The sequence below is a fragment of the Dendropsophus ebraccatus genome, chromosome 9, assembly GCF_027789765.1.
Source record: "Dendropsophus ebraccatus isolate aDenEbr1 chromosome 9, aDenEbr1.pat, whole genome shotgun sequence".
In the NCBI taxonomy this organism is placed as follows: Eukaryota; Metazoa; Chordata; class Amphibia; order Anura; family Hylidae; genus Dendropsophus; species Dendropsophus ebraccatus.
Window position 1 is genome coordinate 117,886,541 of NC_091462.1, and position 16,176 is coordinate 117,902,716.

The 16,176-nt window shown below is 50.2% G+C and overlaps 1 protein-coding gene across 1 annotated transcript in view; it reads right to left on the reverse strand.

The window, feature by feature from the left end:
- The window catches only part of LOC138801658 (proteoglycan 4-like), a 31,889-nt gene extending 26,786 nt beyond the window's left edge, over positions 1 to 5,103 (reverse strand). The window contains exon 1 of the mRNA XM_069984702.1: positions 3,089 to 5,103. Coding sequence (XP_069840803.1) covers positions 3,089 to 4,911 — 1,823 coding nt within the window. The 5' untranslated portion in view covers positions 4,912 to 5,103. The remainder of the gene's footprint in view (positions 1 to 3,088) is intronic.
- Positions 5,104 to 16,176: the final 11,073 nt, after the last annotated feature.

The window sequence follows — 16,176 nt, forward strand, 5'->3', positions numbered from 1 at the left end:
TGACCTCATCTCAGTGACCTCATCTATGGGGCCCCATGAACCCTAGCTACCCCCCCCTGATAATGTGATAAAGACCGACAATAAAGCCGGAACGATAGTTGTAACGAATACCGTGAAATATGTGTCTGAAATACGATCCCAATGTGGGTGATGTTGGGAGATGTGAACCCCCGCCATGTGACCCCACAGGTAAATTTAAACAACAGTTGTGTGACATCATAGAACATGCGGTTGAGGTCAAAGTAATAGATAGGAAGTTGGCTGACATGGTCCATAATCCAACAATATCGGTGTTATACACCTTGCCAAAAATCCACAAGGATTCAGAGAACTCTCCCGGCAGACCTGTTGTCTCTTTTTAATCTTGTTGCAATTTTTCTGAGAAAGTTCGCAACGGGGGCAAAATAATCTGTTACAGACAGACCCCCATCTCAGTGACCCCCCCTCTCAGTGACCCCCCCTCTCAGTGACCCAATCTCAGTGACCCCATGTCAGTGACCCCATCTCAGTGACCTCATCTCAGTGACCCCCTCTCAGTGACCTCATCTCAGTGACCCCATCTCAGTGACCTCATCTCAGTGACCCCCATCCTCAATGACCCCATTTCAGTGACCCCATCTCAGTGACCCCATCTCAGTTACCCCATCTCAGTGACCCCATCTCAGTGACCCCATCTCAGTGACCCCTCTCTCAGTGACCCCATCTCAGTGACCCCCATCTCAGTGATCCCATCTCAGTGACCCCATCGCAAGCATCCAATGAACAGACTGTAACCCCACTACCCTGTGCCCTGAGGAGTCTATGGTTTGCACCGAGGATCTCCAGGACAGTTACCTATGTGTCTTGATTTATAGGTTGTCCAAGCTTAGAAAAACATGGCCCCTTTCTTCTAGAAACAGCGCCTCTCCTGTCCTCAGGTTGGATGCGGGGGGTTTTGCAGCTTGTTTCTATGTAAGTAAATGGAGCTGAATTGTAATACCACACACAACCTGAGGACAGGGGTGGAGCTGTTTATACAAGAAAGTAGTGGGGTGGGCACGGCTGTGTAGATGTGTGGGTGTGATTGATTGTTAGTGATTGAGCAGAATAATCAATGAGGAGATGGATCTGTGAGAGGGAACCAGGGCTGTGACTGAGCTGGAGGGACGTTGTATAACGTCCCTCATAATCCGCTGATCACAGGTAACATTCCTCTCCTGTAATAAACCAATTCATGGCCGACTTTACCCTCAGGAGTTATAGAGAAACAAACAATAAACTACCTGAAGAAATCCCTAAGAACTTCCTGATAGATTCCAGTGACCGTGTCTAGGACCTACCTGTATATCCTGTGTATAGAGAGGTAGTCACAGCCCCGCCCCCTGTATATTCCTGTATATAGAGAGGTAGTCACAGCTCCGCCCCCTGTATATCATGTGTATAGAGAGGTAGTCACAGCCCCGCCCTCTGTATATCCTGTGTATAGAGAAGTAGTCACATCCCCGTCCCCTGTATATCATGTGTATAGAGAAGTAGTCACATCCCCGCCCCCTGTATAACCTGTGTATAGAGAGGTAGTCACAGCCCCGTCCCCTGTATACCGTGTGTATAGAGAGGTAGTCACAGCCCCGCCCCCTGTATATCCTGTGTATAGAGAGGGAGTCACAGCCCCGCCCCCTGTATATCATGTGTATAGAGAGGGAGTCACAGCCCCGCCCCCTGTATATGCAGTGTCCCAGAACAGGCCGTCTGTTTCTCACTTTAAGTTACTTTTATTACTATAGCCACGCCTGTCCTGGAAACTATATGCACTGCAACTGTTTACTCTGTAGTCCCTATTACTCTCAGGTTTATGTGTATATCTTGTGTGCATAACTCTGTGCAGTGGTATGCAAAGGCTGGTGATCACGTGACCGTGCCCCGTAACCATGGTTCCTCCAATGGCCGTCGAGCTTTGGCCAGGGGTTACCATGTGACTTCTATTCCCTGCCACAGAGGGGATAGGTTGTCTGTAAGAAGTTCTGTTCTCTACCTCAGAGAGGACGGAGGTGTTCCTGTAGCCCCCCTTTACCTTCAGAAGAGAGGCTGGTGCGTTGCTGTAGTGTTCCTGGCTGTCCGCCTGCTCAAGTGCCTGGAGTATCCTCTCATCTGGGTGTCGTTCCTGTTCTCTATCTCCTCATCAACTCAAGATATTCACTGCAAGTACTCTAATCCACCCAGCCTCTCTATTCCTCTCTCATTACTACTCCCATCATCCGGCACGTTTCACCTCAGCCTATGCAGCACCACCTTAGCTCTGTCTATACAAGTCTGCTATATATCCGGTTGCATCCGGAAGAGACTGTTGCTACCAGTTACCTCAGTTACAATAAACTTGTAACCACCGTTGTTACTGAACCCTGGCATTGGTGTCCCTTATCTGGTGTCCCGACTAGGTACAGCGAAGAATCGCATGCCCAGTATCCCGCATAGTACCGCAGACCGATCCACAGCTGTGCCACCCTCGTGCCAGTACCGTGACAACTCTATACCCTGCAGCTGCCCCGGTTCCTGCCTGCTAGTAACACCTGCACTGCGGAGTGGCCCTCACGGGTCAGGGCATCGCATATATCCTTTGTATAGAGAGGTAGTCACAGCCCCCCCCCTGTATATCCTGTGTATAGAGAGGTAGTCACAGCGCCGCCCCCTATATATCCTGTGTATAGAGAGGTAGTCACAGCCCCCCCCTGTATATCCTGTGTATAGAGAGGTAGTCACAGCCCCACCCCCTGTATATCATGTGCATAGAGAGGTAGTCACAGCCCCGCCCCCTGTATATTATGTGTATAGAGAGGTAGGCACAGCCCCACCCCCTGGGTATCCTGTGTATAGAGAGGTAGTCACAGCCCCGCCCCCTGGATATCCTGTGTATAGAGAGGTAGTCACAGCCCCGCCCTCTGGATGACATCACTAATATAATGATATGTGATAGACATACTATGGTTATAATTATGCTGCCTGGTTGCTGGATGGATGAGTGAATGATGAGATCTCTATCCCCAGCAGTAATGTATAATCTCTAGTGCGCCCCCTCAGGTCAGGATAGTTACTGCAGCACTTTTACACTCACCTTGTTGGGGTTGATGTTCCTGGATCTCCTGGTGTATTGGATGGAGGTGACGCTGCTGGTGGCTGTACCTTCGGGTTCTCTTCGCTCAGTTTCTGTGATGGTGTTCCTGGATCTCCTGGTGTATTGGATGGAGGTGACGCTGCTGGTGGCTGTACCTTCGGGTTCTCTTCGCTCAGTCTCTGTGATGGTGTTCCTGGATCTCCTGGTGTAATGGATGGAGGTGACTCTTCTGTCAGTTTCTGTGTTGGTGTTCCTGTATCTTTTGATGTGGAGGATGCTGTTGGCTGTGATGGTTCTGCTATTTGTCCATTGGGTTCTGCACTAGTTTCTCCTTTAGATTCTTGCTGTGATGATATTATTTGATCTGTTGTATTTTCTGTAAGAACCTGTGTACCTGCTGGTAGGGTTGGTGTTCCTGGATCTCCTGGTGTAGTGGATGGAGGTGACTCTGTTGGTGGCTTCTTTTTGGTATCCTCTTTTGTTGGTTCTGGTGTTGTTGATGTTCCTGTATCTCCTGGTGTATTGGATATAAGTGACTCTGTTGGTGGCTTCTTCTTCTTGGTGTCTTCCTTTGCTGGTTGCTGTGTTGTTGATGTTCCTGGATCTCCTGGTGTGTTGGATGGAGGTGACTCTGTTGGTGGCTTCTTCTTGGTGTCTTCCTTTGCTGGTTGCTGTGTTGTTGGTGTTCCTGGATCTCCTGGTGTAGTGGATGGAGATAACTCTGTTGGTGGCTTCTTCTTCTTGGTGTCTTCCTTTGCTGGTTGCTGTGTTGTTGATGTTCCTGGATCTCCTGGTGTATTGGATATAGGTGACTCTGTTGGTGGCTTCTTCTTCTTGGTGTCTTCCTTTGCTGGTTGCTGTGCTGTTGATGTTCCTGTATCTCCTGGTGTATTGGATATAAGTGACTCTGTTGGTGGCTTCTTCTTCTTGGTGTCTTCCTTTGCTGGTTGCTGTGTTGTTGATGTTCCTGGATCTCCTGGTGTGTTGGATGGAGGTGACTCTGTTGGTGGCTTCTTCTTGGTGGCTTCCTTTGCTGGCTGCTGTGTTGTTGATGTTCCTGGATCTCCTGGTGTGTTGGATGGAGGTGACTCTGTTGGTGGCTTCTTCTTGGTGTCTTCCTTTGCTGGTTGCTGTGTTGTTGGTGTTCCTGTATCTCCTGGTGTAGTGGATGGAGGTGACTTTGTTGGTGGCTTCTTCTTGGTGGCTTCCTTTGCTGGTTGCTGTGCTGTTGGTGTTCCTGGATCTCCTGGTGTAGTGGATGGAGATAACTCTGTTGGTGGCTTCTTCTTGGTGGCTTCCTTTGCTGGCTGCTGTGTTGTTGATGTTCCTGGATCTCCTGGTGTGTTGGATGGAGGTGACTCTGCTGGTGGCTTCTTCTTGGTGTCTTCCTTTGCTGGTTGCTGTGTTGTTGGTGTTCCTGTATCTCCTGGTGTAGTGGATGGAGGTGACTCTGTTGGTGGCTTCTTCTTGGTGGCTTCCTTTGCTGGTTGCTGTGCTGTTGGTGTTCCTGGATCTCCTGGTGTAGTGGATGGAGGTGACTCTGTTGGTGGCTTCTTCTTGGTGGCTTCCTTTGCTGGTTGCTGTGCTGTTGATGTTACTGGATCTCCTTGGGTATCCTCTTTTGTTGGTTCTGGTGTTGTAAATGTTCCGGTATTCCCTGGTGTAGGGTTTGCTGTTGGCTTTAGTGAAGCTGCTTCCGCTATATTTCCATTCAGTTTTGGACCATCTTCTCCTTGATGTTTTTGTGATTCTCGGGATAATTTAACCAATACCGGATCAGTATCATCCTCTTCTTTTCCTCTCTTGGAGCACAGATTACCCATTTTCTCCCCCTCCTGTGTCTCTTACACCAGTCGCTATATAGAGTCAGTCTTCTGGTGTCATTTATGTCCTTGTGGTCAGGACACCGGGGTCCCTCTCGATGATGTGGTTGAGGCCCCTTCTCGGCAGTGGTCAGTGACTTCTACCATGTAGATCACACTCTGCAGGAAACACCTGAACTGAAAGAACATTGCAGGCAATATAACATAGAAGATTCTATCCAAAGTACAAAGGTATGAGGCGTTATTACATGGGAGATAACAAGTCTTTATTGTACCAACCTTCCCTATTAGTGTAACATGAAGATGGATTTACCCCTTCAGGACTGCCAGACTCATTCTGAAGGAGAAGTCTGGCAGATTATAAAATCCTGCAGCCGACAAGGGCGGGGGAAGGGCGGGGGGAGTATTGATTACAAGTATTAACTTATCTCACTGTGCCCGCGGTGAGAAGCAGGACCGGCCTCGGGACACCCGCTGGGCTCCGGGATCTCCAGTGCTGCACACGTCACGACCCGGCTGATGAACTGGCCACTCAGCCAGTCAGTGACTGGGGCGGGACAACACTCCAGTCACCGATTGACTGAGCGGGCTGTCCGGTGGGGGTCACGAGGCCATTCCCATCGCTCACCCATGCCACATTTCAGAAATCACGGACTTCTCCTTTAAAGACCAGAGCCCATTTTATAGCTCGGTGATGCTTTACCTCATCCAAGTGATTCGCAGATTGTTCTTTGTGACACATTATAATTTAGGTTAATGGTAAATCTTGACCAATATGTTTAGAATTTTATGAAAAAATTAGCAGTTTCCTAACTCTGAAATTCTCAGCTTCATCATGTGGGTTATATCCCTGATATAATGGATCTGATCCCATAGAGGTGCCCATAACTCTCCCCGCTCACACAGCGGTTATCATATAGTGATGTCCTCTTCTGCTTCATCATGTGGGTTATATCCCTGATATAATGGGTCTGATCCCATAGAGGTGCCCATAACTCTCCCCGCTCACACAGCGGTTATTGTATAGTGATGTCCTCTTCTGCTTCATCGTGTGGTTATAGCGCTGATATAATGGGTCTGATCCCATAGAGGTGCCCATAACTCTCCCCGCTCACACAGTGGTTATCATATAGTGATGTCCAGGGGCGTAGCTAAAGGCTGATGGGCCCTGGTGCAAAATGTTAACTTGGGGCCCCCCATCTCCCCCCGATCAGGCAAAGTCCTATCTAACGTTATATCCAATGACTCTAATGTGCCACCATGTTCTAATGTCACTGCCTCCACCTCATGTACTGCACTACTGCCCCCTATAGATAATGCCCTGTCACTGCCTCCACCTCATGTACTGCACTACTGCCCCCTATAATTAATGGACTGTACTGTGTCATTGTCTAATCATTGTATTCCAATCTTCGACTCTCCAGCTGAAAAACTACAACTCTCATCATGAACTGCCAGTTGGAAACGATGGGGGTTGTAGTGCTGCAACCTGAAGAGCCACATGCTGCAAAACTACAACTCCCATAGTAAACTGTCAGCAGGGCACGATGAAGTTTGAACTTCTGCAACCTGGAGAAGTCACCTGACATCACCTGCAGTCCTATGTAACACCACAGATAACAGTGATATCCCTCTGAGTACAGATAATGTAGTAGTCACCTGCAGTCCTATGTAACACCACAGATAACACAGTGATATCCCTCTAAGTACAGATAATGTAGTAGATGTCCCCTGCAGTCCTATGTAACACCACAGATAACACAGTGATATCTCTGAGTACAGATAATGTAGATGTCACCTGCAGTCCTATGTAACACCACAGATAACACAGTGATATCTCTGAGTACAGATAATGTAGTAGATGTCACCTGCAGTCCTATGTAACACCATAGATAACACAGTGATATCTCTGAGTACAGATAATGTAGTAGTCACCTGCAGTCCTATGTAACACCACAGATAACACAGTGATATCTCTGAGTACAGATAATGTAGTAGATGTCACCTGCAGTCCTATGTAACACCACAGATCACACAGTGATATCTCTGAGTACAGATAATGTAGTAGATGTCACCTGCAGTCCTATGTAACACCACAGATAACAGTGATATCTCTGAGTACAGATAATGTAGTAGTCACCTGCAGTCCTATGTAACACCACAGATAACACAGTGATATCTCTGAGTACAGATAATGTAGTAGTCACCTGCAGTCCTATGTAACACCACAGATAACAGTGATATCTCTGAGTACAGATAATGTAGTAGCTGTCACCTGCAGTCCTATGTAACAGCACAGATAACACAGTGATATCTCTGAGTACAGATAATGTAGTAGCTGTCACCTCGGGGCACCCCTACTAAATGATGTTCTACTAAATAAGAAAACCGTCATACAGTGACTCACAGGTGACGTCTTCTTTGATCTGAGGCGTCACTTTCTCTTTTCCTCTCCATCCGGCCCAGACCTCCAGGATGATTCCTTCCAGATATGTTTCATCTTTTCAGAACCTGCGAGACAAATAATTTAGGCTCCGCCCATTTCTAGCAACTTCATTTCCTTTTTCCCTCCTGTCGGCTCCCATAGTAACTGCGCTGTGTGGGATGCCCCCTGTATGTAGGATCCCCTGCTGTGCCCCCTGTATGTAGGATCCCCTGCTGTGCCCCCTGTATGTAGGATCCCCTGCTGTGCCCCCTGTATGTAGGATCCCCTGCTGTGCCCCCTGTATGTAGGATCCCCTGCTGTGCCCCCTGTATGTAGGATCCCCTGCTGTGCCCCCTGTATGTAGGATCCCCTGCTGTGCCCCCTGTATGTAGGATCCCCTGCTGTGCCCCCTGTATGTAGGATCCCCTGCTGTGCCCCCTGTATGTAGGATCCCCTGCTGTGCCCCCTGTATGTAGGATTCCTGCTGTGCCCCCTGTATGTAGGATCCCCTGCTGTACCCCCTGTATGTAGGATCCCCTGCTGTGCCCCCTGTATGTAGGATCCCCTGCTGTGCCCCCTGTATGTAGGATTCCCTGCTGTGTCCCCATGAGCTAATAATGCCCCCAGAGGTGCTTCCATGAACTAATAATGCCCCCAGAGGTGCCCCCATGAGCTAATAATGCCCCCAGAGGTGCCCCCATATACTAATAATGCCCCCAGAGGTGCCCCCATATACTAATTATGCCCCCAGAGGTGCCCCCATATACTAATAATGCCCCCAGAGGTGCCCCCATATACTAATAATTCCCCCAGAGGTGCCCCCATATACTAATAATGATCCCAGAGGTGCCCCCATGAACTAATAATGCCCCCAGAGGTGCCCCCATATACTAATAATGCCCCCAGAGGTGCCCCCATGAACTAATAATGCCCCCAGAGGTGCCCCCATGAGCTAATAATGCCCCCAGAGATGCCCCTATATACTAATAATGCCCCCAGAGGTGCCCCCATATACTAATAATGCCCCCAGAGGTGCCCCCATGTACTAATAATGCCCCCAGAGGTGCCCCCCATGAGCTAATAATGCCCCCAGAGGTGCCCCCATATACTAATAATGCCGCCAGAGGTGCCCCCATATACTAATAATGCCCCCCAGAGGTGCCCCCATGAGCTAATAATGCCCCCAGAGGTGCCCCCATATACTAATAATGCCCCCAGAGGTGCCCCCATATACTAATAATGCCCCCAGAGGTGCCCCCATATACTAATAATGATCCCAGAGGTGCCCCCATATACTAATAATGCCCCCAGAGGTGCCCCCATATACTAATAATGCCCCCAGAGGTGCCCCCATGAACTAATAATGCCCCCAGAGGTGCCCCCATGAACTAATAATGCCCCCAGAGGTGCCCCCATGAGCTAATAATGCCCCCAGAGATGCCCCTGTATACTAATAATGCCCCCAGAGGTGCCCCCATATACTAATAATGCCCCCAGAGGTGCCCCCATGTACTAATAATGCCCCCAGAGTTGCCCCCATGAACTAATAATGCCCCCAGAGGTGCCCCCATGAGCTAATAATGCCCCCAGAGATGCCCCTGTATACTAATAATGCCCCCAGAGGTGCCCCCATATACTAATAATGCCCCCAGAGGTGCCCCCATGTACTAATAATGCCCCCAGAGTTGCCCCCATGAACTAATAATGCCCCCATATACTAATATTGCCCCCAGAGGTGTCCCCATATACTAAAAATGCCCCCAGAGGTGCCCCCATGAACTAATAATGCCCCCCGAGGTGCCCCCATATACTAATAATGCCCCCAGAGGTGCCCCCATATACTAATAATGCCCCCAGAGGTGCCCCTATGAGCTAATAATGCCCCCAGAGGTGCCCCCATACACTAATAATGCCCCCAGAGGTGCCCCCATATACTAATAATGCCCCCAGAGGTGCCCCCATATACTAATAATGCCCCCAGAGGGGCCCCATATACTAATAATGCCCCCAGAGGTGCCCCTAAAAAACAAACACCCTACTCACCTAATCCGCGTTGTGGCTGCAGGCAGCAGCTCTTCCTCCTCTTCGGGCTCCATCGGCAGGCGTGATGACGTCACATCATCCCGCCTGCCGGAGAGGTCACGTCCTGGCGTCCCATAGGCTGCTGGTATGAAGTTCCGGCAGCCTATGGGAGGGAATACAGGAGCAGGACGCTAACAGGTCCTGCTCCTGTATTCCGATCGCTTTAATGTTCCGCCCGAACATCAAAGCGATCTATGCATCCCGAGAAGCTGCGCGGCCGCAGCTCCTCAGGATGCTCAGAGACAAGTGGCAAGGGGGGCCGTGCGGGCCCCCCTAGCGCAGGGGCCCGGTCGCCATGGCGACCGCTGCGACCCCTATAGCTACGCCACTGAGTGCAAACAATTACCAGAACAGGCATTGACATAGCAATAGAAATGAGCACAATAGGAGTAATAGTCTGCATGTTCTGGGACACTGCATATGCTTCTTTGGCTGCTGCCTCTGCTTTCGTTTCCGCTTTCTTTTGCGCAAAAGAGGCCTGAATCTTAGTAGCTTCCACTTCTGCATGTGCCTATAAGCTGCTCACTGAGCACGGAATATTTTGAGGATCGTGACCTAGACGTGTGTTTTGAACGTCTTGTGGACTCAGAACTATGAGATGTCGTTTCCTGGAGTTGCGCAATTCTTGCCTCTGTTTTAGACTTAACTTCATATATTAAGCCTTCTCTTTCAGAATTAAGATGCTGGAAGCTTTGCAATTCTTCTGAACTGTCCTGTGTATTGATTCTTTCTAGAATGTTCACATATTCTTTGCTTTTCATTTTATAATGTTCATGCATTGTTATGAGCTGTTCTAGGGCTCCCTCTAGTGGTGACACCTTATATTCAGACGGAGACACTGGAGATAAGGCCCCGTTCCCACTGTGCACATGTTCATTCTTCAGTGCGTATAGAGCAGGAGCGCACGCCTCCTATAGACTCACATTATGAGCGGGAGGCTAACGGCATTCCGCGGTGGACAATTCCGCTACTTTTGCTCAGTGGGAATGAGGCCTAAGAGTCTGTAATTTTTGCCACAGATTCTGACTATCTGATGAAAGTTCATGCTGCAAACATTAAGGATTCCCTCTAACCTTCCAAGTAGGTTTAACCGAGCGTTTTTCCTTGTCACTGGACTGCAGGCTAGGATCCATGCTTTGCTGCATTTGGCTATGTCCCTCAGCCATGATGCAGCACACACAGGATGGGTCTGAGTAAAGGCCCTTTTCCACCAACAGATCTGACGACAGATTATCTGCCAAAGATTTGAAACCAAACCCAGGAGCGGATTTGAAAAGAGGAGAAATCTCAGTCTTTCCTTTATGACCTGTTCCCTGATTATAGTCTGTTCCTGGGTTTGGCTTCATATCTTTGGCAGATAATCTGTTGTCAGATCTGTTGGTGGAATAGGGCCTTTAGTCTGAGAAGATATAGCTGGCTGCTTGCAGGTTGGACTGGAGCCTGGACTGTAGCTCCCAATTCACACACACAGGCAGGGGATCCCTTGTGACACTGCGGGTATGTTGCTGTGACTGACTGTATCTGTGAAGTAGCTGAGTCTGTATATACAGCTGTGACTGGAAGTCTCTATTCTTTTCACTATTCTGACTATTCTGAGATAGTCCCTGTATCTGTATTCCGTTAGTCCCTGTATCTGTATTCCCTTAGTCCCTGTATCTGTATTCCCTTAGTCCCTGTATCTGTATTCCCTTAGTCCCTGTATCTGTATTCCCTTAGTCCCTGTATTCCCTTAGTCCCTGTATCTGTATTCCGTTAGTCCCTGTATCTGTATTCCGTTAGTCCCTGTATCTGTATTCCGTTAGTCCCTGTATCTGTATTCCGTTAGTCCCTGTATCTGTATTCCGTTAGTCCCTGTATCTGTATTACGTTAGTCCCTGTATCTGTATTCCGTTAGTCCCTGTATCTGTATTCCCTTAGTCCCTGTATCTGTATTCCCTTAGTCCCTGTATCTGTATTCCGTTAGTCCCTGTATCTGTATTCCGTTAGTCCCTGTATCTGTATTCCCTTAGTCCATGTATCTGTATTCCCTTAGTCCCTGTATCTGTATTCCGTTAGTCCCTGTATCTGTATTCCCTTAGTCCCTGTATCTGTATTCCCTTAGTCCCTGTATCTGTATTCCCTTAGTCCCTGTATCTGTATTCCCTTAGTCCCTGTATCTGTATTCCCTTAGTCCCTGTATCTGTATTCCATATTACTTACTGCAGACCACCTATCAGATAGCTAAACTCCCCTGCACAGGCATGTAGAGAGGTTACAGGTCTATTCCAGGCAGAAATCTTGCAGAAATGCTGGTTACATTGGTGTGAAAGGAATATAAATCACCAGGGTCACCAGCAGGATACAGCAAGCCTGTACAGAACAGCAGGAAAATGGCTGACAGGATGAGGGAGAGGGGCGGAGCTATAACATCACAGCTAGGGGAGAGGGGAGGAGCTATAACATCACAGCTAGGGTACAGGAGGGAGAGGGGCGGAGCTATAACATCACAGCTAGGGGAGAGGGGAGGAGCTATAACATCACAGCTAGGGTACAGGATGAGGGAGAGGGGCGGAGCTATAACATCACAGCTAGGGTACAGGATGAGGGAGAGGGGCGGAGCTATAACATCACAGCTAGAGTACAGGAGGGAGAGGGGAGGAGCTATAACATCACAGCTAGGGTACAGGAGGGAGGGGAGGGGCTATAACATCACAGCTAGGGTACAGGAGGGAGGGGAGGGGCTATAACATCACAGCTAGAGTACAGGAGGGAGGGGAGGGGCTATAACATCACAGCTAGGGTACAGGAGGGAGGGGAGGGGCTATAACATCACAGCTAGGGTACAGAATGGAGAGGGGAGGGGCTATAACATCACAGCTAGGGTACAGGAGGGAGAGGGGAGGAGCTATAACATCACAGCTAGGGTACAGGAGGGAGAGGGGAGGAGCTATAACATCACAGCTAGGGTACAGGAGGGAGAGGGGAGGAGCTATAACATCACAGCTAGGGTACAGGAGGGAGAGGGGAGGAGCTCCAACATCACAGCTAGGGTACAGGAGGGAGAGGGGAGGAGCTATAACATCACAGCTGGCGTACAGGAGGGAGAGGGGAGGGGCTATAACATCACAGCTAGGGTACAGGAGGGAGAGGGGAGGAGCTATAACATCACAGCTAGGGTACAGGAGGGAGAGGGGAGGAGCTATAACATCACAGCTAGGGTACAGGAGGGAGGGGAGGGGCTATAACATCACAGCTAGGGTACAGGAGGGAGGGGAGGGGCTATAACATCACAGCTAGGGTACAGGAGGGAGGGGAGGAGCTATAACATCACAGCTAGGGGAGAGGGGAGGAGCTATGACATCACAGCTAGAGTACAGGAGAGAGAGGGGAGGAGCTATAACATCACAGCTAGGGTACAGGAGGGAGGGGAGGGGCTATAACATCACAGCTAGGGTACAGGAGGGAGGGGAGGAGCTATAACATCACAGCTGGCATACAGGAAGACAGGAGGGTCAAACTAAAACCAGGCAATGCAATATAACATAGACACATGTAAGTGACAGTATCCCTGGGACATGACAGTACCGCTTTAATGAAAGACTCTCAACAGCAACTGGGAGGATCAGATAGGATCGGCGACTCTGCCAAGTGCTGTAGTGTTGGTCAATGATTGGTCGTGTCCTGGTTGTGAGCTCACGGCCGCATTCATCCATCATCATTCCCGGCAGGACTCCATATTATTCACATTCTATAATACACAGCTGTATAATATCTGTATATCAGGGTAGCAGTCTACAGGCAGGAGCACATATGTATATAATATCAGTATATCAGTATACAGGCAGGAGCACATATCTATATAATATCTATATCAGTATACAGGCAGGAGCACATATCTATATAATATCTGCGGTCATTATATACAGGTGACACATTAGAAGAGAACGTTGTGTAGATTGTTCCGATATAACGGATCTGCGGTTCCGGCATCAGAGACTTCATGGAAAGTTCTTTCTTTTGTTCCTGCACAAGAAATGGAGAGTGGAGTTATATATTGTCCTGGGAGGAGTCTAATAATGAGAGCGAAAGGGTCAGACAGTATCCAGAGCACACCCACAGAATCCAGAGCACGGCCACAGTATCCAGAGCATGCCCACAGTATCCAGAGCACGCCCACAGTATCCAGAGCATGCCCACAGTATCCAGAGCACGCCCACAGAATCCGGGGAAAGCACGCGCGCACACCGTAAACAGGGCGCGCGCACATAGTATCCAGGGAACGCGCACACAGTATCCAGGGCACGAGCATGTGCACACAGTATCCAGGGCACGCATGCGCACACAGCATCCGGAGCACGCGCGCACACACATTATCCAGGGCACGCGCGCACACCGTAAATAGGGCATGCGCACATAGTATCCAGGGCACGCGCATGCGCACACAGTATCCAGGGCACGTGCGTGCACACACATGACATGGGAAAACTGATCTCGTTTCACCCACTTAACCCCTCCCCTTTAGTACCACTAACTACCGAGCCACCTTTTCCCCGTAAATAAAAGGACACCTACAACCGTTTCTTTGGAAAATGATGGCCACAGCAGCCAAATATTTATTTAAACACACAAAACATAAATAACATATAACATTGTCAAACCAAACAGTGTATAAATAACATTAACCTGAGAATTTTCCTAACTGGGAAAGGGGGTCCTTGAAGCTAAAAAACCTAAGGAGAAAAACGGCCACCAGAATTCCTCAACCAATACCCGTATAGACATCACATTCCCGCCCCCAGCCGGTTACCCCAGGCTCAGGAGCCCCCGTACATTCCAACCCCACTGGCCGATTTTCAATTACTAATTCCAACTACTCCCCGGGACACCACCCAGACAGGAGCCCATACTCTCTTCCATTATCGGATGATCCACCAGTTAAAGTGGGGTGCATCTCTCATTATGTACCCCGTCCATTCCTTTAAAACCAACCAACCCCTAACCCGCCACCGCGAGCACACTTGACCCCTTAAGTGTGCAAGTTCCTCCACAGCCCAAGAGCTCTCTCAACGCCCTCCTGCAGAGCCAAAGCCCACAGGTCCATCCCAATATCGTTGAGGTGAACCCCATCCTCCAACCAATAGTTCCCGGAACCAACCTCCAGGTCCCAATGCCGAACAGCCACCCCGCCATTCCAGGCCACAAAAGATGCCACTGCCCTATTCACCTTTATCCTAGCCCGATTCAATTCAGTCCGCCGGGGAACGATATCGGACCACCCACCACCACATTTGGAAACGACCTCCACAAACGCAAGAGGTCATAACGAATGTCCCTTATAAGCTCCCGAAACGGACGAACACCCAAATCATTACCTCCCACGTGTAACACTAACACGTCAGGGGGCCGGTCCAGTCTGGCAAACTGATGAAAATTGGGAAGGATCCTATTCCATGTCAAGCCGCCGACACCCAGCCATCTCAGCACTGCCACCTCCCTGGAGAAGCCCAGCTGACGCCCATTCGGACGAACCGTCGCCCTCCGCGCCCCCCGGCAGACATACGAATGCCCCATCAACCACACCAGACAAGGACCGGCCCCTGAAAGAGAAAAAAGGAGAAGGGAGAGGCAATTTAAACAAACTATTCATCACAACTCGAGGAAAAACATAACAACCCGACAACCCCGTCCGCACAACCCCCTGGACCACACTCCCCCCAACCCTCTCCCCCCTTGAAGAACCCCCCATCAGGCAATGACCATTCCCCCAAACACCCACACCCCTACACGATGTGAGGCCGGACATAAGACCTATACCGCCCCAATTCCCACCTACCAATCCGCTGTACCACGTCCGCCCCCAGGCCCCAGCTCGCCGCCTCCGTGGCCGCCCCGATTCTGAAGGAATGCGGGGCAAAATCTGCCCCCTCCAGCCCCAAGACCCCTAAACATCTCCTGAAAAGTGCAGTAAATTGATATTGTGACAGAAAAGAACCATCCCCATGCAGCAGCAAAGGGCCCGCCCCAGACCCCCGAAGCACCAAGAACCATTCCAGACACTGTACCGGACACATCAACGCCCCAGGCACCGACCGCAACACCACATCACGCCCCCTACCCTGCTGGTCCGTTTTCGACCGTCGTAAACGAAAGAACACCCTGTCCCCTTCCAACCGAACATCTTCCCGAAGCAAACCCCCCGCCTTCTTCGCCGACGGGGACACCAGTTCTCCCACCCGCAAGGCCCCAAAAAACGCCCACGAGAAGGCCAACCTGAATAACAGCACCTCCGCTTCCGACCGACACACAGCCCCCAAACAACCCCCAAGCCGGTCCAACAAAGCATAAGACACCGGCCGCTTGGTATCGGGCCGCGCCTTGCCCCTTCTAAAACCCTTCAGGGCCTGGCCGACCAGGAGATCCTTCGTGGCGTCCCGAAGCCCGTGCAACTTGAAACCAAAGGCCAGATCCGCCACGAAACGATTCACCCGGGACACCGACCAGCCCGCCGCCGACACGCAACCCAGCCAAGCCAACACTGCCATAACCCGATCCTGGTCCGACCGAACCCCACCCCAGGCACTCTCCCACGCCTCCCACTCAACCCAAGCTGAGGAGTACGCCTTCCACGTGCTTCTGGCCAACGAAGACTGCACCAGCTCCCCCGCCGTCCTCAGACCAGCTGCCATAGATGTGGAGGGCAGGCTATGCCCACCGCGGATGCCTCCGGGAACAATGACCGAAAACGCTCCCACTGCTGGCGAGAAAGAGAATCGGCCACT